Source organism: Eublepharis macularius, chromosome 1 (assembly GCF_028583425.1).
Source record: "Eublepharis macularius isolate TG4126 chromosome 1, MPM_Emac_v1.0, whole genome shotgun sequence".
NCBI classification, from domain to species: domain Eukaryota; kingdom Metazoa; phylum Chordata; class Lepidosauria; order Squamata; family Eublepharidae; genus Eublepharis; species Eublepharis macularius.
In genome coordinates this window covers 154,211,909-154,237,998 of record NC_072790.1, presented here as the reverse complement: position 1 = coordinate 154,237,998, position 26,090 = coordinate 154,211,909, and the positions used below count along the sequence as shown (strand labels likewise).

Genomic DNA, 26,090 nt, shown 5'->3' with positions numbered 1-26,090 from the left:
GAGGTTGAACAAGAAAAGCTGCAAAACTCAAACCTCAGTGGTGTTTAAAGACATGCTGAATTACACATAGGGCACTGGCTCCACTGCAAAGTTAGCCTGACACATTAAAGCAATATTTAATTACCCATTTTAATTAAACACTTAAGTTTTTTCTTTCTTTCTTTCCTTTGTATATAAGTGGGGTATTCAAAAATATAGAACAGAATGGTGTACATCTGTTATTAGTCAGAGGAAATCCCCTAAAGCCATGGCTGGTTTAATGTAACCCTCTTGACAGTTCATTTAATGTCAAGGAAGACCTTCAAAGGTCCTCCAGACCTTCCAGTGTTCCACATGAGAGCAGAGAATGGCTTGTGTGGTAAATCAGCATTGTTTGGGTCTGGACGGCATGGGCACAGATCAGCAACCGTCATCCGTGCCACCACTGACAGAGTTTGGGAAGCTAATCACCCCCCTAAACTGCCTTGCCACTGCTTGATGTAAAGCAAGTTTCAGTAGTAGAATGTAGAATAAGGTCACCAGATGCTAGGTGAAAATGTGTATGGAGGGGGTGTCCTCGCATAGACAACTTTGTGTACACATATTGTTGTATTCTTTCAATCTGGTGTGAGACAATGATTAATTTGAAAAGCTAGGTAGATAAGAGGGTATGAACCAGTAGCTGCTTTCCATGCCGAGAGACATCTACCTCTCTGTCTCTGCAGCTCCACAAGCCAAAAATAAATAACTTGGTGAAGCTGCAAAGTTTTGTTCTCCAGCCTGTGTTGCAATGTAGGCTTGCACGGAGGCTGGATCTTCACAGGGAAAATGTGAGGAAGAACAAAGCACTGCAACCAGGATCGGTCAAGGAAGAAATGATCGTTTATGTCACAGTTTAAATAAGCCATGGTCTGCATTATGTCTGAACTGCGCTGATACACTGTGATCACTATTTCATTTCTGCAGTGTCCAGAAAAATATAAACTGAGAAGAATATTGAATAGAACAGATTTTCAGCTCACCTTTTATGTGTTTCTGCCAAGGATTTCTCTTCCACTTCATGGTCAATTTTAGCTGTAATAAATAAAGTGAAAAGTTAAGACATAAAATACAATGCTGTGTAATTTTCTTTGGTAGCAATATCCTTCATGTGCATACACTGGAAAAGAAGAGCCCCAGCTACCACTACAAATGTGCACTCAAATTGTGCACTTGGCCTTGACCTGAAAATGTTGAATTATACAGAGGTTTCTTCAGGAAGAAGTTGTACAAGGAAGAACACCCTCTATGCCAAAAAACAAGATGCAGCCAACAATATCAGAGGAGTGGTTGTACAAATTAGCTCAGTAGAGATAAAGAATATTCTCATGCAAAAGGCTTCTGATCAACTGCTCAAGACTTTTACTGTGCTCTGTTTTAATATCTATTAATTTAAGGATGTGTAGCTGCAAGATCTTATAGACACTTACTAGAGACATTTTTAAAGAAAATTTCTCTCTCTGACTATAAATTTAAACCATTATCTGTATAGCCCAGGCAAGCCCAGTCACATGACAGAAGCTAAACAGAGTCACCTTGGTTAGTAATTGGATGGGAGACCTCCAAAGAAGATCAGGGTTACAGAGGCAGGCAATGGTAAACTGGCTCTGTTAGTCTTTTGCTTTGAAAATCCCAATGGGGATAGGAGGGGGGGCACCATAAGTCAGCTATGACTTGACAGCACTTTCCACCACCACCATATATATAAATGAAAGAGAGGAGAATCACATACGTTGCCCTGAATTTCTTGGAAGAAGGGGAAGAAGGGAAAGATTAAAATGTGACAGACAGACAGACAGACAGACAGACAGACAGACAGACAGACAGACAGGAATGTGCTATCGATGGTAATTAATCTGTGATGGTCATTCACATATGCACGTAATCATGAGGCAACAGGCAACAAATAATGAAGCATTTAAATCAATTTATATTCACTTGTGCTCAAGTTCTTCCATAAATAAATAATTATTGGAAGACTGGAAGAATAGCATCAAGAATTCTTGTTTTGGGAGAAAGGGAAGAAACTAATAAAAGGCATCATTCCTTAGTAGGGGTGTGCGTATGAAAAAACTGTGTATGAAAAAACTGGTTTTGCCACTGAAAGAAAACAAACACAGAAGATGGGTCACTTACAATGCAATCTTAAACAGAGCTACATACTCATAAAGCCATTAAAGTCAATGGACTTAGACTGGCGTAACACTGTTTAGAATCACTATTAAGTAAATAGCCCCAGAAAATTTATAATAAGCAATATTAAATTTACTAATAATAGCAAGAACAACAGAAGCTGAATGCTGGGCACTGCTAATGCCCCATCTAAACTGAATGGTTCATAAAGCATGGAAACAAATGCATGTGATTGTACTTCTTACATCATCATCTTTGAAAGAACTTTGGCGGACAATGGTATGGTTTGTAAATAATGTTTCAGCAGCCATGTAGAGGGAAACCTCCTAATAACCAGTGAAACCAAGAGAGCAACAACTCAAGGAGGCAAAACCGGAAAACATATGTCAATTTCACTATAATTCTTCGGAAATCATACATAAGTTCTAACACAAAATCATTCTTAATAATTCACAATGGAAAGTCCGTATAAAGTCACTAGTAATTAATTGTTTTATTTATGGGTTGTCTTGGCGTAGATGTTCGAAATTTCCTTGGCGTTTTTTGGCAGAGCCACTTGTAGGTTCCTGCTTCACAGTAGCTAAGATAGGCTGTGGCGGTCTTAAATGTAGTCGGCTACGAGCCTGCTGGCTAAATACATTTAGCTCGTTTCGAAGAAATCTTCATCCAGCCAACATTTCTACAATTAATAACAGTTCATTTACTCTCCTACAATTCTATCAGCCTAATAAAGATCAAAATGCAAAATATATAAAGGGTATATAGAGATTGTACATCAAGTGTCATTTAAAAATTCATAAAGGCATCACTCCTCCTCCTGGAAGATCAATTGTCTCTGCCACTAACTCGATTTTGGAACTTCTAGTAATTTTTCTAGATAACATATTACAGCCCTATGTTAACAAGGTGGACTCTTATATTAAAGACACTATAGCTTTCATTAATTTTGTGGAAAACTTAAACATACCTGAGGGGGGTTATTTAATGACACTTGATGTACAATCTCTATATACCTCTATACCGCATTCAGAAGCCAGACAAGTTATCGAAATCACTCTAGACCCAAGATCTATAGATTCGCCACACACCCCATTTCTACTTAATCTTCTTGATCTAATTTTACAATGAAATTACTTCAGGTTCCAGCAGCAATATTATTCCCAAGTAAGAGGCGTGGCTATGGGGTGCCCCATGGTCCCTAGTGTTACCATATTATATATGGCAGACTTAGAAAAGAAACACTTCTTAAACAGTACTGTTAATCCTTTTTTTGGACAAATTAATATGCTTAAAGCGATATATTGATGACATTTTTGTGGTCCTGAAAAGTGAGGAGAGTGCACACAGACTTGTAGAATGGATGAATTCAGTAGACCCATATATTTAATTTACATATCAAGGTAATTCTTATTACATTACACTCCTGGACGTAGTGGTTTATAAACAAACACCCACTAAATTAGGAGTAAGACCTTACCGTAAAAATACAGATAGAAGTGCCTACTTAGAATATAGTTCATTTCATAGAACTAACTTAAAGCAGAACATACCTTATAGCCAATTCCTCAGAATAAAAAGGAATGCTTCTTCACATGATGATTATATGAGAGAGGCTGATAAATTGAGTACATCTTTTAGAACTAGAGGTTACCCAGTTCAAGTTATTCAACGAGCAAGAGAAAGGGCAAACAGCATACCCAGGCGATCCTTACTACAATATAAGTACCATAACCCAATTAATGATAATCAAGTTTCTTGGGCACTGGATTTCTCCCCACTTTCAGGAGAAATAACACAGATTATTAAGAAAAATTGGCATATTGTCCAAGGCTTACCAGGATGCAGGATTTCACCCAAAATAGGATTCAGATGAACAAGCAGCTTAAAAGATCTATTGATAAGCTCAGATTTAAAATCCCAAGATATACAAAAGAACTTACCAACGAGTCACTTTCCATGTGGCCATTGCAATGTTTGCTCTTTAAGCACTGATTTGAAATCTTTCGAATATCCTCAAACAGGTCTCCCTCTTTACTCTAAGAACTTTTCGACATGTTCCACGTCTCATGTTATATTTATTCTCAAGTGCACTTGCAGTTTAATGTACATCGGAAGTACCACCCGCCCAATTCGTACCCAAATACAAGAGCATCTCTCTAAAATATGTACTAATAATAGAGAGGCTCCTGTAATGCAGCACTTTGAGTTACATCATAGACATGAAAGAGAATTTAAAATTTCTGTCTTTGAAGTTATGAATCAATTTACCAATAACAATAAAATCTTACTACAGTCAGAAGCAAAATGAATTTTTAGAATGAATATCCTTGTCCCAAAAGGACTCAATAATGAAATTGACTTTTTGGTATTTTTATAACATCAATGGTCTTTCAAGAGTTCCTATATATTTGTGTAATAATATTTTTGTATATTTCCATGAAAAGTATTTTTCCACCTATGATATATGTATTTTTATACAAAATGAAATGTATTATATATTGAATGTATTTATTAATGTATTGAACATGGTCTTTTCATGCGGGCACCGTAGTAACTATATAACTAGACAGGTTGATTGCTGCAATGGTCACTTTAAAAATCTGTTCTCTGTTAATGAATCTGAAGATAAATACCAAATTACCTTAAGCAGTGCACCCCACACCGATAATTGAAATGGTTGAGAAAGTATCTGGTGAAATGACGTTGAAGGAAACAAACTGTAAGTCTGTTGTATTTTGCATTTTGATCTTTATTAGGCTGATAGAATTGTAGGAGAGTAAATGAATTAATTGTAGAAATGTTGGCTGGATGAAGATTTCTTCGAAACGAGCTAAATGTATTTAGCCAGCAGGCTTGTAGCCGACTACCTTTAAGACCACCACAGCCTATCTTAGCTACTGTGAAGCAGGAACCTACAAGCGGCTCTGCCAAAAAACGCCAAGGAAATTTCAAACATCTACGCCAAGACAACCCATAAATAAAACAATTAATTACTAGTGACTTTATACGGACTTTCCATTGTGAATTATTAAGAATGATTTTGTGTTAGAACTTAAATATGATTTCCGAAGAATTATAGTGAAATTGACATATGTTTTCCGGTTTTGCCTCCTTGAGTTGTTGTTCTCTTGGTTTCAATGATGTTTCAGCACCAAATGTGACTTTCTAGTATGGCTAAATTTAATGTAGTAAATGTTATGATTGTTATATAAATTCAGTATAGACCACTTATGTTTTCTAATATCTATTCTAATATATGTTTTGATTAATCTGTTAGATTGGTTATGAATTTTTTAAAAAAATTTTTTTTCAAGGTGGAATAAAATTGAATGCCATACAAGCACAATATTAGGGGGTAGAACGGACTTAAAGGCAAACTGGCAGAATTTTTAAAGTAATAACAAAGTTCTATGCTACAAAAATCAGTTATTTTTCTATTTTAATTCAGTTTCCACTTCAAACAATTCTTTCTTAACACTTAATATATACGCTATGCAATCCTATTCAGAGTGACATCTTTCTAAGCCCATTGACTGCACTGAAATTAGAAGGGTGTATCTTTGCACAGGATTTCACTATTGTATCATCTAAATTATTTTTATTTTATACATTAATGTAACTCAACACCAGATTTCACCAACACATGAATTTGATCTGAAGTGGTCAAACACAAATTAAGGGGTTTTTTACACTACAGAAAATGCTTTAAAAAATATCCTCAGGAGACTGCTGGAAAAGGTGGGAGGATAATATTGGTCTACAAGTTATTTAGCATTTAGGTAGAAATAAACACATGAAGCTGCCTGAGTTAAATCATTGGTAATATGGTCTACTCTGAGTGGTAGTGGCTGTCCATGTCCTCTGACTGATTAGTGCCATATTCAAAGTGTTTGACTGTAATAAAGATTTTTATACCCCACTTTTTTCCGCAATGGGTACAAAAAGTGGCTTACATCAGTCTCCTCCGCACCATTTTTATCCCCACATCAACCCTTGCTAGACTGAGAGAATAACAAAACAGTCACCCAGCCAGTTCCAGAGTGAGAATTTGAACCTGGGTCTCCCAGATTCTAGTCCAACACTCTAACCTACTATACCACACTGGCTCTCCAATGTTAAATGTTAAAAAGTGTTGGTGTTGATTTATTGCTGATCTTGCCATAAAAGTAGGTTCCCTAATATGTTGTATGTGTATAAGAAATACAGAAGCCCTGCAAGAAAATATTCCTGGCATGAACAAAAAAAGCAAACAACCATAGCATTTCCAGACCAATCTTGAGACATTCCAGGTAATAACAATCTGATTACATTTACTTTTGTTAAATCACAGCAAAAATGAACATTGCTGCAGAATGAAAGGAATATCTCCTTGCTGAAAGATCAGCTTTATAGAGGAAGGGAGGAAGGGAGTAAGTGTGCCTATAAATGGACACTAAATGTGACACTAAAATGAGAGCACACAATACAACTTTTTTGCAAACTGATATACTAAAACATGTGGAAGATGATAACAAAACTCATCCACCAACAGAATAAAGGATCCCAGCTTTGCTGTTCTTTTAATGTTTGCTTTCAGTTAACACTACCACTAAAGATACATTTAAATATACATACAGCTTATAAATTGTCCTGAATCTAATAATATATTCTTTATTGACTTAAATAAAAGATGGAAAAATTAAATACATTTTAAATTAAAATGGCTGCTATAAACAGAGTGCCCACCTACAACTCCTGTTTCTATTTTGGGGGGTAAATCTGCTGTTTACAGTTCAAGTAGGTCTCAAAACATCTCCCAGAGCAAATTTTTGCAGTCATATCTTCAGCTGCAATCATGGGCCTATGATTTTGATTACACTGGTCACTATCTAGTAATTGCAAAACAAAATTCAACATTTTGCTTGGCAAAACTCTAGACCTCCGTCCTGACATTGGCAGCACTGCTGGGGCCAGCAGTAAGCGGGAAAGGAACTGGCATGACTTATACCCATTATCACTTCTGACAGCTCCACAGACACAATTCAAGCCCAAAGAGAAACCTTGGAATGCTGGGAGTGCCATCGGGGCTAGGATTGTTCCAAGCATGTTTGGCCAAGTACAATCCTCACCCAGCCCCCACGCCCACCTTCACAGATAGACATTGCATTGTTTTTGCCCTTGGGACAGAAAAGTTGCCTACACCTGGTCCAGTGATTCCCTAACTGTGGTCAGAAGGACCTCAAATATATTCCAATTCCTTGTGAGGTGGGTTTAGGGTTTCCAGGTCCCCTTACCCTCCTGGGGGGGGGGAGCACTTACCTTATTGACAATTCCGGGAGTGGCATCATCACGCTGCACCAGGAGCATGCAAAGGAAACTTGTTCTTCCACCCTTTCCCCCTGCCAGCCAGGTGAGTGGTGATGGGGGCGGAGGGTGGGATCAGAGCATCCCCCCCAATCAGGGGACCTGGCAGCCCTTGGTAGGTTACCAGGCCTAAATGGAGGAAGAGGAACAGGGTGGAGGCTGTAGGAGATTCAAGGGCAAATACGGGCTTGCCTTTTCATAATTTATTACATAGTCCTGAATTAAATTGCTCAGTGATACTATATATTAAAATAAAAATAAAATACAAATTTGTTCAGTGTTAAATTATGTGAGATTCCTGCATTTTATATTGGAGATGGGGAAAGTAGTATGAAGTTACTTTGCAAGTGATTTCCAGAAAAGTAAAGTAAGTTTAGGACAAGGTCCCAAGAAGCACAGCAACTTAAGAAGAGTCCCACTTCAGCAGAGATAAATCCTGCTGATCGATACAATTCTACTTCTTTCTGTCACTCTTCCCAGAATGTCTGCCAGGGACTTCAGGGAGCCAAGCACAGCATGGAATGGCACAGAAAGGTGTCTAATTATGTTTCCCCCCCCCCTCCTGACCATTTTCTTTTTAAAAGAGTACAACTTATAGGGCCTGTGTTTTATAGACAAACACTGCCATGAGGGAAAGGGGGTCCTTTATTTTTCTCTCTCACACTTCCTCTCACTGAAAATCACTACCAGAAAGGTGCTTATACAATCACTGTGAAAAATTTATAATGACTTGTACAATTTCCCGGGGGGGGGGGGCAGAAGTTGCTCGCCATAAACCAGCCCTCCTCTGTAAAATGCAGTCCCTATGGCTTTATTTGATTTTTTAAAAACCTGGGGAAAACAATCATGGCATTATAAATAACATGCAGTTCCATCCAAAGTTTCCCTTCTCCCTGTGCCACCAGTACTGCTTATCATCAGAAGAAACTGCAAGTAGTTCAGATAATCAATCCCTCCTCCACAGCAAGCTTGAGGAGGACACTAAAAACTCCTTCCTTCAAAATGGTGCCTTATGCAAAAGGGTTTTATATACTTCATGCAGAGCCACAATCACCTACTGGATCTGCATGCCAGAAATGGGTCTCTCTAGCAGCAGAGAAGCAGTGGCTAGATATTGACTGAGCTCTAAGATGGGGCAAAAACCAACCCCAGCTGGAGTAAGATCTAAGAGACCAGGAGCAAAGAGGGGCCTGATGTTGAAATATTTGATCTATGTGCTGTGTGGTGTGTGTGTGTGTGTGGGGGGTCAATGCCTGTGCTAAACACTTGGAAGTCAGAGGCTATTGGCTGAGTTTTGGAACATTCACTGCACACCAAATCTGTGGGGCATTAGGTGGCCATGTGGATCAGACAGCTTCTAACATGTTGGGAAGATCTTTCTTTCCCGAAGAAACTCCTCAGATATTGAGCTTGATTGAAAAAGGAACGTTTAATCCATAAATTGTATACTAAAAGAATAACTTACTTGAACAACTTTAGTTTCAAGAAATTAAACTTCAGAAAATGTTTTAAAATTCCATTTTACTTTCCCCAGAACACACCCTATATAAACAGACACATCCTCAAAAGCTGCCAAAAGTAGTCCTTCTGTTTTTCTAAATGATCTTTGTGTGTGCAGTCTAGCTGAAAAAACTCATCGATTATGTCTGTGTAAACAACAAAAAGCTTTTAGAAAAAATACTGAGATCAAAAGCCTGTCAAAAAGTAAGCTGGAAAGAGAAATCCTGTAAGAACTCTTTCAAGTCTGTGTTCAGTCTAGCCAAATAAACACAAAGGATTTGTATGGTAAAATATTTTAACGTTAGTTTGGAACTCAACCAAACGGATTTTCCTCTCTACCTCCTCTCTACCTCATGCTTGTTGAGTTATGACCTAAAGGGTATGAACAAAATACAGGGTTACCCATTGTGTAGGGCTTGGGAAATTCCTGGAGATTTGGGGGCTGTGCCTGTGGAGAGTGGAGTTTGGAAAGGGATCTCATAGGGGATGTTAGAGATAGAGCTGCCATTTTCTCCAGAGGGACCGATCTCTGTAGTTTCAATTCCAGAACTCCTGGCCCACCTGGAGGTTAGCAACCCTGTGTGTTTTCCTCAAAAAGCAAAGGCAAGGACAGGAAAGACACTTGCTAGGGAGAAGCATCAGACAGGAAGGAAGTGCTTGACCCTTCTCTGGCTCTAATCTGACATAATTTGTCTGATTACCTACACATAAGTAATCCTGATATATATTTTAGAAATGTACTGTTTGTATTGATGTACTATTCAGAATGTTTTTGTTGTTTCATCTAAAACTAAATGTATTCATTTAAAATATTTCTAACCTGCCTTATCTCATTAAACTCAAGGCAGTCACATATATTACATTGCTAACAGGTGTGACAAATTCTTGCCTGTTGCAGTCATACATCATCCTCTGTAATTCACTCTACATAGGTCTCCCTCCAGAGTCAACTTGGAGACTCCAGCTGGTGAAAATTGCTGCAGCTCATTTACTTTCAGGAGCTAGATGAAACATGCCTATTACCCCCGTATGGCAGTTACTCCATTGGCTACTCATCAGTAGAGATGGGCATGAACTGAAAAAAAATGAACATGATGTTCATTGTTCGTTGTCATCCACGAACAGGGACTCAAGAACAACCACGAACATTGCCCTATTCACAAACATGTTTGTAGTTGGCTGTTCATGGGGGCCGGCAGGCTGTCCTCCAGCCATCATCCAAGTCAAGATCCCTACCACACCACTCCCAGAAACCTTACCTGAGCAGGCAGCAGGAAAGGTACCAATAATAAATAATAGCTTGGCCCAGAGCCTGGCAGCAGCCCTGGAACTTGAAGGGGTAGATCCCTATCCCACCACACACAAAGGAAATTCAAGCTCCAATGCACTCTCTCTATCAAAATGCCAGCAGCAACTGCCTCTCCACTGTCTGCAAAACCAGAGCCTCCCTTGTAACAAATCTGAAACTCCACACTTGAAAGGAAGACCTGCCTATCAAGCTAAATTTGGCTTAGATTGGGGTTTCCAGGGCAACAGCAGGAGTTCAGACAGAGTTCAGGCAATCCCTGCCTAAGTTGCCAAGGAAATTGATTTCAGGTGCCAGACTGTCTGACTTGACGAACAGCGACGAACAGCAATGAATGCTTGCAAGGACCACCTGTTCGTTTAAAATTGGGCCTCATGAACAGCTTGTTCGCAAACAGGAGATTGGGCTGTTTGTGGCTTTTTTTGGTTCGTATTGCTGTTCATGCCCATCTCTACTCATCAGTTACCAGGCTCAATTCAAGATCATGACTATCACATTCAAAGCCTTTTATATTTATGCGTGTGTGTGATAGTGATTTGGATCTCCATTTAAGTAAATATATCTAAAATAAATAAGTTGTATGCAAAAATCTGTTTTTGTTGCCCTGGCTGCACAACCCTGGCTGCATTCTAGTACTGTAGACAATGTGAAGGCAAAGCTTCTTATGTAAATATGAATTAAACAATCATTTTCAGGGCATGAATAGATTAAAAATGCAATCAGGCCTGTTTTGGATGTACTATGACAGTAAGTGTGCTGCAGCAAAGTGGTTAAATGGTTCAGCTACGAGTGCTGACACTCTACTGGTTTGAATCCCACTATTGCCCTGAGCTCAGTAGGTGGCCTTGGGCCAGCTGCTCCTCTCAGCCCCAGCTACCCAGCTGTATTATGGGGATACAATAACTTGTTTACCACTCTGAGGGAGGCATTAATCTGTCTAGAGAGCGGTATATAAGTGCAGTTGTTGTTGTTGTTGTTGTTGTTGTTGTTGTTGTTAACTCAAATTCAGCACAGAAATTCAAGAGCAGAGAATTTTGTGATCACCCCTAAGATCTCTTGGTTATTTTTAATCAATTGCTTTCCAAAGCCAGGTGTCCGGGGCAGGCCTCTCCTGCCCCGGACTGGGCTCACCTGACCCCCCCCCCCGCTAGGCCCCCCGGGGCCTGACCGCCACCCGCAACACCCCCGCCAGCGACCCCCACTCACCGAGGGGCCCCCGACGACGGGCCCGAAGACGGCCTCCCACCGAAGGTTCCCCGACGCGCTGCCGCCGGGATGGGCGGGCCCACCGCCGCGGAGGAGGCCGCCGGAGCGGGAGCGGAAAGGCCCGCCAGCGCCACCACCAACACCACCGCAGCCGCTCGCAGCAGCGGAGCAACCGGGCCCGGCCCAGACGCCCAACACAACAGCGGCAGCAGGGCTGCTAGCCAGGAGCGGCGTGGCGCAGCCGGCGGTGCTGCCGCCGCCGCAGATGCCCTGGGCGGCGGCCCAAGGGCGAGCGCGGCTGAACGCCGGCAGGGGGAGGGCCTGGGAGGAGAGGCCGGGGGGTGGGTCGCCCAACGAGCCATCCCAGCCCGGGATTGGCTGGATGGCTCCTGGGAGGGCTCCCCAGTCTAAGAAGCCAGCGAGGGCTGGGTGGCACTGGCAAGGGATTGGCTGGGGACGGGAGGGGGAGGAACAAGTACCAGAGGGAAGGGCGGGCACCAAGGGGATGACAGAAGGACGCCTGACCCAATGGGGAGTGGGAAGCCAGGTACTCAGGTCGGGAGTGGCAGGATCAGGGGAGGGGATTGGTACAGGAGCCAGGGGTGGAACCAAGGGGAACTATAAGAGGGAAGCTCCCGGTGATGCCGGGGAGGAAAGAGCTGACTGGAGGACGGACCAGAGAGAGAGAGAGAGACTCCAGGACAGCAGGCGGGAGGCAGACCCTGGTGCCTGAACCACTGCCCCCACCCAGTCTGAGGCGGAGGGAGCACCCTCGACCGCCCCCTGGTGGCAACCTGAAGGACAGCAGGACGAGGGGAGGGCACGGCCGGTGGGGCGGGGCCTCACACCAGGCTCCAGAGTAATCCTGGCTTGTGATAAACAGCTTAGCAAGGGAGAATGTGAGGTACAATTTACTTTGATTCTTCCTTTGATTACAAGTACCTTCCTACATTCACATTATCACAGAAAACATGGGATTGCATATATTTGCCTAGTTTCAGGTGGATAGCCATGTTGGTCTGCAGCAGAAAAGCAAGATTTGAATCCTGTAGCACCTTAAAGACCAACAAGATTTTCTATGTATATGCTTTCAAGAGTCTAAGCTCCCTTTGTCAGATACCCTTTGACCCTTAAAAGCTTATACCCTGAAAATCTTGTTGGTCTTTAAGGTGCTACCAGACTCAAATCTCAAATATGTCAAGAGAGTGTATAGTTTCACCTTTAATGTAATAATATGCGGAAGGCTGAAAAGTTAATAGGATGTATTTCTCTACAAAAAAAAAAGCAGATGGGCTTAATGACTTTTTTGCCTCTGTTTTCTTCCTGAAGAACTCAGGCACATCTAGAGATAGTAGAAAATGTGGCAGGACACCTGAGTGGCTAATTGACATTGACAGAGAGGTTGTGGAGAGGCATCTGGCTGCACTGGATGAATACAAATCCCCTGGGCCGGATGGGGTGCACCCAAGAGTTCTGAAAGAGTGGTGGTCAACGGCATTTCATCAGATTGGAGGGCGGTGTCCAATGGGGTGCCACAGGGCTCGGTTTTGGGCCTGGTACTTTTCAATATTTTTATCAATGATCTGGATGAAGGAGTGGAAGGGCTGCTCATTAAATTTGCTGATGATACCAAATTGGGAGGAGTAGCAAACACCCAAGAAGATAGAATTAAAATTCTACAAGACCTGAATACTCTGGAGAAGTGGGCAGCTGTGAATAGGATGCAATTCAACAAAGACAAGTGCACAGTATTACATCTGGAACACAAAAATGGGAAGCACAAATACTGGATGGGGGATACACTTCTGGGCAGTAGTATATGTGAAAGGGATCTTAGGGTAAGAGTGGACTGTAAACTAAATATGAGCAGTCAGTGTGATGCAGTGGCAAAAAAGGCTAATTCAGTCTTGGGTTCAAAGAGGCCATAGCATCGAAATCGCAGGAGGTCATAGCCTCTCTATACTGCCTTAGTCAGGCCACACCTGGAGTATTGTGTGCAGTTCTGGAGGCCTCAGTTCAAAAAGGATGTGGACAAAATCGAGAGGGTGCAGAGGAGAGCGACAAGAATAATCAGGGGTCTGGAGACTGAGCCCTACGAGGAAAGGCTGAGGGCCTTGGGAATGTTTAGTTTGGAGAAGAGGAGGTTGAGGAGGGACATGATTGCTCTCTTTAAATATCTGAAAGGCTGTCATTTGGAGGAGGGCAAGGAGCTGTTCCAGTTGGCAGCAGAGGGTAGGACCTGAAGCAATGAGCTTATATTACATGCATAAAGGTACTGGCTGGATATTAGGAAAAACTTTTTTACGGTCAGAGTAGTTCAAAAGTGGAATCTGCTGCCTAGGGAGGTGGTGAGCTCCCCCTCACTGGCAGTTTTCAAGAAGAGGCTGGATGAATACTTGTCAGGGATGCTTTAGGCTGATCCTGCACTGGGCAGGGGGTTGGACTAGATGGTCTGTATGGCCCCTTCCAACTCTATAATTCTATGATTCTATGAAAATATCTAGAACTTTTTAAATATCTAGGACTTGTTTAAAGGTTCCCTTTCAGTGAAACGGTTCAACAGCATTTATTTATTTATTTATTTATTTATTTATTTATTTATTTATTTATTTATTTATTTATTTATTTATTTATTTATTTATTTATTTATTTATTTATTTATTTATTTATTTATTTATTTATTTATTTATTTATTTACAGCATTTCTTTTATTTCAAAGTATAAGACCTGAACTAGCAAACAATCACATAAATAGTGTGCTCTTGCAGTATCAAAACACAAAAACATTCATAGCTATGGCTCCAGGGGACCAGACTCCCACCACTGGCCAGGAAGCCTGACATACATCATGGAAATGAGCTCTGATCCACTTTTGTTTCTGTGGGATTCCATAGATTTTGTTTCTGAAGGTCAAACCACATGAGACAAAATACACTTAAATTACACTTGCAATACACTCAAATTACAAAATATACTTGAATTACCTGTGTAATTTGAGTGCCTCAGAACTGGGGAGAACAGAGCTGGGTTACATCACCCCTCCATTGCTTCCCCTGAAGAGGGATACCCAGCTGCAGCTCTCTCTGGTCTATGTACCAGCTTTTCTACTTCCTCACTGGCCTGTCATGGAAAGCTTGATTTATCCTCTCCCTATCTCTAACAAGGACAGCTGAGTGGAAGGTCCAGAGCAAAACACTCAAAACTGGGAGTGAACCCCCACTTCCAGGAGAATGAGCTGCCACCAGCCTCTCTTGACTAAACCTTAACTGTGGAACAGAGAGGCAAGTTCTCAGCCTTCCCAGGTTTTAAACAGGAAGTCAACCCTGCAAGGTAGACCACTTTGCAAATTGAGTTACACTACTGTTGTCAAAATGGGCCAAAATACTGGATTCAGATTGAAGTTTGCAAATTCCCAAACAGCACACAAGATTCTACTCCGAAGACTTTATTAACTGAAGTGCAGAAGTGCAGATATACAACTGTGGCAACAGAGAGGAAAATAATAAATACTAGATAACTAGGTAACTAAACTAAAACACTTAAACACTTCCTGCAATCAACAATATTGCTGCCACCAAGAAAAGCGTGCTGCTATTTTTAATATCTTTATACAATGTTTTTAATGTTTTATGTTTAGTGTTTAATGAAATGTTTTAAATGTTTTAATGTTGTTATCCGCCCTGAGCCTGTTTGCGGGGAGGGCGGAATATAAATACGATAAAATAAAAAATAAATAAAATAATAAATAAACAGATGTTCAGTCTCCCAGCCCGAGGTTACCTTTCAGGCTAAACCAAGAGTCCAAACAAGGTTCAAAAATCTCAAAATCCGAGATACAAACCCTGAGCTGGCAACAATCCTGGTGAGCAGATTCAGAGCACAGAAGCAGGTAACAGAAATCCTTCAGCAACTATATTGAGGCCAAAAGCAATACGGGTCCGGGGGGGGGGGCAAACTTGAATGAGGACCCTTGTTTTATACAAACCTGTAAGCAAAACAATGTACAATTAAAGTGCACCACCAGTATATTGCGTAGTAAACTGTCAAATACCATTGAAATATTAAAGTGCAAGGTGCAATAAGTCAACAAGTACAATAATAAATAGACTAATAAATACAGCAAGTTCACATCCAACAAGTATAATAGTATAGTATAAGTCCACTATAGGATCATTTCACCAAGGGATATTGCAAAAGAATAACTACTTAAAGAGCTCAGAAGGCTTAACAATAAATATGAAACAATAGTAATAAGAGACTTGGAAATCTCAGATAAGTCTATCTTGTAAACTTTTTAGTTGAACCCAAACGAAATTGCTTGTATGTTTTTGATTGCAAGCAGGCAATCAAAAATATACAAGCAATTCCATTTGGGTTCAACTAAAAAGTGTTATACTTCTTGTTGGATGTGAACTTGCTGTATTTATTGATTGCAGGCAGGCAATCAAAAATATACAAGCAATTTTGTTTGGGTTCAACTAAAAGGTATTATACTTGTTGGATGTGAACTTGCTGTATTTATTAGTCTATTCATTATTGTATTTATTGACTTATTGCACCTTGCACTTTAATATTCCAATGGTATTTGAGTGTTCACTGAGTAATATACTGGTTTTGCACAGTGCACTTTAATTGTACATTGTTTTGCTTACTGTCTATTCCTACCGCGGGAGGTCTTGGGATCTCTCCTTACAGCGTGCATTCTGTGGGGCCCCTCATTAACTTAACTTATACAAAACTGTAGCAATTGGCCTGATCCCAAATAGCCAATCAAGGACAGTGCACCTACTCTCACCCAAGGTCTTTTGCTAGAATGATGCAGCTAGGACCTCACTGCACCTGTGTAGTTCAATCCCAGCTCTGAAACTGCAGTATGATGACTTTAGAGGCTTCTATCGGACACAAAGCCTGAGCTGAACCAAGAAACAGACTGGAACAAGTCAATTTCATGCCAGTCCCAACACTGAGGACACCAAGTCCAAGGAGGCTGTCCCTGGACACAAAGTAATGCGTAAATGAAATAAACCATATGTTCTGTACATGTTCTGTACACTCCCTCCCCTCAGGTCACTCCCAGAGCATGGGCCAATCGTAGTGTCAGGGGTTACAAGAGCACCTGGGGGAAGCCCTGCCCCTACGTGGACTCATCAGGAGATGTCCGAGCCTCAGGAGGATTGGGCAGCCTCCTTGTGAGGAGCTTAGAGCTTAATCCCTTCCCACTCTCCCAGCTCCATGCCTCCTCTGAGGCCAGGGTTGGTGCTGGCTGCTGAAATTCACCCCAGGTCTCCTCTAGGCCACAGGAAAGCCATGTGACATAGCAGCAAGACTTCTGCAGGACTAGGGGGCATGGCTGCCTCATGCAGGTCATGCTCGGCAGCTCTGGGGCTTGCAGTGGTATTGGCAGTGACCATGGTGGGCTGGACTCTCTCAGGAGAGGTGACTCTGCAAAGAGACTCTCCTTTGGAGTCTGTGAGTGAGTGGAAGGTGGCACCGGTGGCTGGACACAGGGAAGCGAGTGTGGGTGGGGGACACTGAGGACGCCAAGTCCAAGGAGGTTGTCCCTGGACACAAAGTAATGCATAAATGAAATAAGTCAGATGTTCTGTACAAATCATATCTATTAGAACTTTGAGAAGAATCACCGTGTCTTTAAAAGCCAACACCAATTGCCTCTACTATTACTCAAAACAAAATAGAGAAAACAGGTAGAGCTCATCTGAAATGATAGACTAGTTCAATTAACCTACACCATAATTCCAAATAAAAACAGACTTTACTCACAACATTTAAATATTGTTTTTATAGCCTTTTGATGAAGCCTAGAAGAATTAAATGGTTACCTTGACTAATGAATTTCTCCATGTTGTCTTTAAAAGGCTGGATGTGCTCTTCTAAAGATAACTGGCAAACTTTGCCAGCTTCTGTCTCACATGCTGAAATTGAAGTAACACATCAAATTAGAATACATTTATTGCAAACAAGTTTCTGCCCCAACTCTTTACACTTACAGATGGATCCGATGAATTACTCATCTGAGCAAGCTTTTAGGAGTGGATGAACTGACTGCTTTGCCAGATAACAAAGTTAAACAACTCTGATACCTGGTTTGATCCAGTTGAAGTCATCGTGAATATCATAAACAGCCAAGATCTCCAATTGAGCTACTGTGATATATTAAAAAAAGAGCTACTATAAGATTCAGAAACTGTCAGTAGATAGACCCAGACTGACTCACATATATGTCACTCTAAGATGTTGCTTCTGACAATGAACTCCTCCATGTCACTGCAACCCAATAATATGCCATTGAAACCAATACACTGTATAATTTAATTATTGTTTCCCTACTTATATCGTACAGGATGTCATTGAAGCTATGCTGATAAAAGCCATTTTTTTTCCTTTTCTTTTTTGATAAAAGACATTTTATGTGTGAATTTTTAGAGTCAGGCATCCAACAAGAAACAATTATCTAAATATGTTGATCCATGAGCATTGCTTTAAAATTGTGTACACTTAACAGTTCTCTCTTAAAAGCTGATGATGTCCTAAGCCAAATGTCACTTTGGCCACAGTCCTATGCACACTTTTGTGGGAATAAGTTCTATTGAACTCAGTGCAATTTACTTCCAGGCAGACCTGCTTGGATTGCTCCCTTTCCCAAGGGCTTGTACTACAGATGCAAGAGAATGAGGTGGTAAAATGGGCCACACCAAATCAGTGGAGACTCATATCTCTTATATTCAAAACCTCCCTGCAAATAATAAGCCAGCACATCAAGCAAAGAAAGCAAAGAAGCTTTCTCCATGCTTTGCAAGTTTTCTATGTGCACAGAATTTTTAATCCAAAAGGAATATTCAAAACGGGAATCCATCACATGCATTCTGCAGTCCATTCTACCACCTCCGTGTTCTACTACTCATTCTCTTACCTGTGTAAACCAAGCCTTTGTAAACTGTCTGTAGGAAGACTAAACTTGCTCTGTTATCTGTGCCAGTCAACTGCACTGTACAAATGACACTTCTTATGCTCATCACATGTTATTGTCTTGTATGCTGTAAAGGCCACTGACCCCTTTAAAGACCAGCAGAATGGAGATGTGCAAGTCTTAGGAGGTAAACAGGACGACAAGGGGGCTTCAAGTATCATTAACCATTACAATTAACATCATACTTTGGAAAAAATGACTTAAACCATTACTCCTAGGATACTGAATGAAATCCATACATTTAATGCAACTACCAAGATTTTGGAGTTTAATTATTACTAATTTACCCTTAATTATTTATTTGCATATTTGCAAGCAAAATGCAAGATCCACACATACACAAAAATAACTACTGAGCATTACACAGCTGTAGACTATTTCACAGCTGGTTATAATATATGATAGAGAAAGCTGATGGCATTGTTCAACTGCAACCACTCTTTATGATTAAGCAGCACTATTGGAAGGGATCTGCTAGAATGATGGCTAGGATCAAACTTCAGGGTGGGCAAAAGTCAAGTCCTATGACTGGTTTTCATCAACTTGCAAAATACTATAGAGAGACAGAATGTGAGGTTTTGCATTGGTGGTAAAATTATAGCTACAATAGATTGCAGAGTTGTATGAACCCAAGTCCCATTCAGTTGCAGCTGTGATGACCAGTTACCCATGTAGTGATGGAACAAAGATATTTGAAAACAAATCTACTCAGGCATCTTCAAAAGTACTCATCGCAGCTATTTATTTTTATTTGTAAAATATATTTATTTTATTGCATTCTTTCTGTAAGAAGCTCAGAGTGATATACATATTTGCCTTCCCTTTTATCCTCACAGCATTCCAACAAGGGAGGTTAGGATGAAATAAAGGGTTGGATCCATAACTTTCCCATGCAGCTTGAGCTCGTTCCCTGGGACTAGACATAGTCCCAAGAGGATTTTCTATCAAAACTCCCACCTTCCCCACTGCCCCAGGGAATCTCCAGTGGGAATAATGGTTCAAAGGGGTAGAATCTGGGCCTGGGTATAAACTGAAGGATAAGATAAACTAAAATGGATGAGACTGTTAACTTTTAAATGAACAACATTTATTAAAGAGAAAAGACACACACTCAAATAAACCCCAACTGATAATGAGATGCAGGATGACAGGTTTGAGTATAGGGGAGGGTTTTTCTCAAGCAGTCTTATTACATTCATACATAAAATACAGCACTCTGTTGCAACTTAGGCCATTTTCACACATTCTTAAAGGGACAGCCCACTCACCGAATGCTGGTGGCTTTTCTCTAGGAATCCGTGGGACATTCCAAGAAAAGTATGCCAAAAAAATGGAAGTCAAATGGCCCACAGCCCTTTTGCAAACAGAGCCACCTGGATTCCTGGGGGAAAGCCCCCTGTGTTCTGTGAGTGGGCCATCCCTTTAAGAGCGTGTGGAAACAGCCTTATCTACATACTAGCAAACTCTGATGGAATATTATAACTTCTTTTATGCTTACTTCCAGACAAGGGGATTTAAAGGACCTGCCACTAAATGTATCAAACCTTCAACCTTTCTCTCTCACTCACAGATTTCAAGCTTTCAGTTGTCAAAATCTCAACTGACTCCTGCTCCCCAGTTCACACTCCTACTGGACAGTGTAGGCTCTGATATATCTTATGAAAGATCTTGAGTCTGATTAAGGAATGAATGAAGATAGTTTATTCAGAAACTACAACTTTGACAGAAAGGAGAGAAACAGAATAGATGCTAACTACCTCAGCAAACAGCGAGGAGGGACTTCCGGGAAGAAGCAGGAAGCAGGAAGTACCCTAAGAATAGCAATTTGGAGACATGCAAGACGGACAGAAGGGAGGAGGAAAGAAGGATCCCACTCTGCCATCTATCTAACTGTCAGACCCACTGCCCTTTGCAGATATTCTGCCTCCTCTGGACATAAGACATTGCATTTCCAACACAGAGTTGGAAATACATTGTCACAGAGTTCTTCCACAACCTGCCAAAGAGATGGGTAAATTCTGCCAACTTCCCCACGCTGCTGTACCTCCTATGCCACAATCTGGGCACTCTAACTAGTGCATCACACTGCCCACATATGAAAAATCAAAAACAAAATTTTTGAAAATATTTCAAAATGCCTAAGAGAGGAGTGAGAATCAGGGCCACTAAAGTGAAATGAAATCAAATTAGATGTTTAGGTGAAATGAATAGTTACAGTCTCCTGTAGGGGTGTGCAAGCCAAAAAATTTCGGCTAAAGCCGAAAGCCAAAAGAAGAATCTCTTTCGAATAAGCCAAAAGCCGAAACGGCCAGCCGTTTCGGCTTTCGGCTTTGTTTCGGCTTTGTTTCGGCTTTCGGCTTTTTCAATGGGAAAATGCCTCCGTCTTCCCGGACGTCTGGGGGAGGCATTTTCCCACCGAATCAGCCCAAAATTGGTGGGGACCTTCCTCTAACCCCTCTCTAAACCCCCCCCCCCAAGTTTCATACCGATTGGACTTTGGGGGGCCATGTTATGGCCCCCCAAAGCAGGTCACCCTATCCTCCCATAAGAAAGCGAAGGAGCAGCATATTGTTAGCATGCTGCTGCTCATCTTCTTCATTATTTCCTATGGGGAAAAATGAAGAAGCAGGCTTCCTTTGCCAGGGGTGGCATTTTGCATGCAAAATGCCCCCTTACCCTCTGGGGCCCTTCTCCCACCCTTCCTCCCACCCCCCACCAAGGCGCAGCCTGCTCCCACTTGGGGGGGCCATTTCATGGCCTCCCCAAGTAGGTGCTCTGTTCTCTACCACTGACAGCTGGGGGAGGCTTGTCTTGCCAGGGGTGGCATTTTGCATGCAAAATGCCCCCCAACCCTCTGGGGCCCTTCTCCCACCCTTCCTCCCACCCCCCACCAGGGCTCAGACTGCTCCCACTTGGGGGGGCATTTCATGGCCTCCCCAAGTAGGTGCTCTTTTCTCTACCACTGACAGCTGGGGGAGGCTTGTCTTGCCAGGGGTGGCATTTTGCATGCAAAATGCCCCCCAGCCCTCAGGGGCCCTTCTCCCACCCCTCCTCCCACCCCCCACCAAGGCTCAGCCTGCTCCCACTTGGGGGGGGCATTTCATGGCCTCCCCAAGTAGGTGCTCTCAGCCCCCAAAGTCCACCTCCTACAGCCCCACACAAAACCAATTCCCCCCCAGCTGCCACACACAGACCCAAATCCCCACATTAGCCCCTCACAGACCCAAATCCACCCCCAGCAGCCCCACACCCATAACCCCAGGAACAGGCTGGCAAATGCCAGCCCTCTCCCTTTGTTCCCTATGCTGGGAACTTCTAAACTCTCTTTCCCTGGGCAATTCTGCACAGCCCAGGGGTGCCACAATGGTGGGCACACTTCTGAGTGCCAGCTGGTCCCTGTGAAAGAGCACCTGAACCACAGACACCCTCCCTCAAATCCCCCCACCACCTACAGAGATGCCCCATTGTTCCCTATAATGGGAACCAACTGCACAACAAAGAATAAAACACGAACAACACAAAATAAAGTTTTTTAAAAATTATTTTCTCCCTTTCAAAGTACAAGTAGGCAAAGCATTCTGACACATTACACCAGCAGTCCCCCACACAGAAAAATAACACAACTCACTTAACATCAGAGAATCACAAAGCACAATTCCTGTCAAAAACACTTTATTTCTTGAACAGCTTTAGGTTACACAGCAGGGGAGCACACCAAAGGGCATGGCAGCAGTATCTTACACAAAAATAACACAACTCACTTAACATCAGAGAATCACCCCAAAATATTGCTGTCAAAAGCACTTTATTTCCTTAACTGCTTTAGGTTACACAGTAGGGGAGCACACCAAAGGGCATGGCAGCAGTATCTTACACAAAAATAACACAACTCACTTAACATCAGAGAATCACAAAGCACAATTCCTATCAAAAACACTTAATTTCTTGAACAGCTTTAGGTTACACAGCAGGGGAGCACACCAAAGGGCATGGCAGCAGTATCTTACACAAAAATAACACAACTCACTTAACATCAGAGAATCACCCCAAAATATTGCTGTCAAAAGCACTTTATTTCCTTAACTGCTTTAGGTTACACAGTAGGAAGGCACAACAGGGCATGAAAGCAGTGTACTACATAAAAATAACACAACTCACTTCACATTAGAGAATCACAAAAACACAACTGCTGTCAAAAACGGTGTAGTGGGTTGTATTATTTTGTGTAGTACACTTCTATCATGCCCTTTGGTGCGCCCCCCTGCTGTGTATCCTAAAGCTGTTCAAGAAATAAAGTGTTTTTGACAGGAATTGTGCTTTGTGATTCTCTGATGTTAAGTGAGTTGTGTTATTATTGTGTAAGATACTGCTGCCATGCCCTTTGGTGTGCTCCCCTGCTGTGTAACCTAAAGCTGTTCAAGAAATAAAGTGTTTTTGACAGGAATCGTGTTTTGTGATTCTCTGATGTTAAGTGAGTTGTGTTATTTTTTCTGTGTGGGGGACTGCTGGTGTAATGTCATAATGCTTTGCTACTTGTACTTTGAAAGGGAGAAAATAATTTTTAAAAAACTTTATTTTGTGTTGTTCGTGTTTTATTCTTTGTTGTGCAGTTGGTTCCCATCATAGGGAACAATGGGGCATCTCTGTAGGTGGTGGGGGAATTTGAGGGAGGGTGTCTGTGGTTCAGGTGCTCTTTCACAGGGACCAGCTGGCACTCAGAAGTGTGCCCACCATTGTGGCACCCCTGGGCTGTGCAGAATTGCCCAGGGAAAGAGAGTTTAGAAGTTCCCAGCATAGGGAACAAAGGGAGAGGGCTGGCCTTTGCCAGCCTGTTCCTGGGGTTATGGGTGTGGGGCTGCTGGGGGTGGATTTGGGTCTGTGAGGGGCTAATGTGGGGATTTGGGTCTGTGTGTGGCAGCTGGGGGGGAATTGGTTTTGTGTGGGGCTGTAGGAGGTGGACTTTGGGGGCTGAGAGCACCTACTTGGGGAGGCCATGAAATAGCCCCCCCAAGTGGGAGCAGGCTGAGCCTTGGTGGGGGGTGGGAGGAGGGGTGGGAGAAGGGCCCCTGAGGGCTGGGGGGCATTTTGCATGCAAAATGCCACCCCTGGCAAGACAAGCCTCCCCCAGCTGTCAGTGGTAGAGATGAGAGCAGAGCACCTACTTGGGGAGGCCATGAAATGCCCCCCCAAGTGGGAGCAGGCTGAGCCTTGGTGGGGGTGGGAGGAAGGGTGGGAGAAGGGCCCCTGAGGGTAAGGGGGCATTTTGCATTTAAAATGCCACCCCTGGCAAAGGAAGCCTGCTTCTTCATTTTCCCCCATAGGAAATAATGAAGAAGATGAGCAGCAGCATGCTAACAATATGCTGCTCCTTCGCTTTCTTATGGGAGGATAGGGGGGTCTGCTTTGGGGGGCCATAACATGGCCCCCCAAAGTCCAATCTGTCTGAAACTTGGGGGCTTTTAGAGAGGGGTTAGAGGAAGGTCCCCACCAATTTTGGGCTGATTCGGTGGGAAAATGCCTCCCCCAGACGTCCGGGAAGACACCGGAGGCATTTTCCCATTGAAAAAGCCGAAAGCCGAAAGAAGCCGAAACGTTTCGGCTTTTTTTCTTTCGGCTAGCCGAAACGTTTCGGCTTTCTCCTAAACGTTTCGGCTAACCCGAAAGAAGCCGAAACACTTTTGTTTCGGCTTTCTTTCGGCATTCAGAAAGCCGAAACGCACATCCCTAGTCTCCTGGTATTAAAGGAACCCAAATTTAGAGAACGTGGACTAGCTTAGCCCAATCTTAATAACTCAACAATTTATTTTTTAAAAGTCAAACAAGATTTACTACCAGTTAAATGTAAATAAAATGCTGTATCTGACTCATGTAGGCAGCCTTTAAAAAGCATATACACACATGCAAATTACATAGTGCAAACTATGTTTCTAAACTTTATAGAATCTACTCAGCTACAATAAACTGCTGAGGCTCAGATCTCATATGCGTTTGACTTGTAAACATGCTTAACAACATTACTATATGAATTCTATTGACCTCAGTGCAACCATTCATGGTCACAAAGTTAAAAAATACATGCAAGTGTTTCCAGGCTCAGTGTCTAAATAAATGCAATGTTAGGTCAATTTCGCAGCATGTGTAGGAACTGTGGTGCGGCAGTTGCTTTTGATAGCCTATGTGGTCTCAGATTTTTGTTATCTCTTCAGGCGAAACCGAAATGTTTTACATGATTATTTTTTGCTTATACCACAGCAATAAAAAAATAAGGAAAACACCTCAAACAGAGCAGCAAATTTTTTACCAGAAGCAAAGAGAACACCCCACTAATTTCAAGTTTCAAATCTGTGAGGGAACTAATGAAGGTAATTTTTTAAAATCAAAATGTTGAAGTTTTGGAAATTTCACAAAGCTGCCACACTCAGGAGATGTAAAAACAACAGTTCAGACCATGGGACTCCAAGAAGTCACCAACCATGTTTGTTTGGGCTGATCACAGCTGTTGTCTTCCATACTCTTCAGAACAATGAGAACATTTGTGCCAGTATCCAAAGCATCTTATGTTGCGCTCTACGTATGTGTAGGGTCCCTTCAGCTCTTTCCTATGATAACAGGCATGCATACCGTCTCACTTGAAAAATACCCTTAGAGATTGTGTTCTCACCAAGGTAGCACCCCAGGAGGCCTGAAAGCCGCTAACCCAAAGGAAAAAATAAGTCAAACCCACCCTATGCATACACAGGACGTGCTTCGAACAACAGTCACAAAGCCCTACTTGAATCCAAGCCTTGAATTCTAAAACTGGATTATTTCTATTTGTATCTCAGAATGTTCTCCTGCCATTTCACTATATTCAAGAAACTTACTGTAAAACAAGAAACTTATTGTAAAAGCTTGTTTCCAGCTTAATCAGCAAAAGGTTTTCAAGAAAGTTTAAAATGCCATTTGTTAAAATCATAATAAGCACAGATCTTTATCTTAAGATGAAGTGCATTTCTCCATTCTCTATTTCTTTAAACTTTTTCTAATAATTGATGATATATTCTTCTTTAGAAAATTAAACCTCTAATATATTTTATATTAATTTGCACTGGGGAAAAGAACTGTTCTTTCTATTTGTATTTTGTTATGGTCTTAAAAAACACAGAGTTGTTTTTAAATATATGGATAACTTCCTTCATGTACAGAATTGCAATAGTATTCACACTTTTCCCAACTGCCACAACTGTGGCAACACATGTAACTATGAATATATTAACCATTTCCTACCTTGGGCCTCTTTCAAATAGTGACAGGGCATACATATGAAAGAGGCCACACCTTTGCATTGAGGCTTTGAGGGAAAGTCTTGTTTCGGGGTTGGATATTTGTCCTGAACTGTGGTGTGACCATCATCTGCTGATGGTAAATATGGCCCCAGTGCCCCACTAAAAAAGGGTACATATTAAAATGTTTCATCCACAAAAACTCATGGATCTTTCTAGATTCAAAGGGTTGCTGTTGTAGACCAGTTATCTCCAGAGTGGGAATTATTTTGCGGGATTCCACAGAGTGCAGTCTTATCCCCCATGTTATTCAACCTCTATGCAAAGCCTTTAG

General features: G+C 41.9%; 1 protein-coding gene across 1 annotated transcript in view; it reads right to left on the bottom strand.

Moving 5' to 3' along the window:
• FMN2 (formin 2) overlaps window positions 1-26,090 on the bottom strand; it is a 354,893-nt gene that overhangs the window by 45,888 nt on the left and 282,915 nt on the right. The window contains exons 15-16 of the mRNA XM_054972122.1: window positions 17,347-17,439; window positions 1,002-1,053 (exon numbers count right to left, since the gene is read on the bottom strand). Coding sequence (XP_054828097.1) covers window positions 1,002-1,053; window positions 17,347-17,439 — 145 coding nt within the window. The remainder of the gene's footprint in view (window positions 1-1,001; window positions 1,054-17,346; window positions 17,440-26,090) is intronic.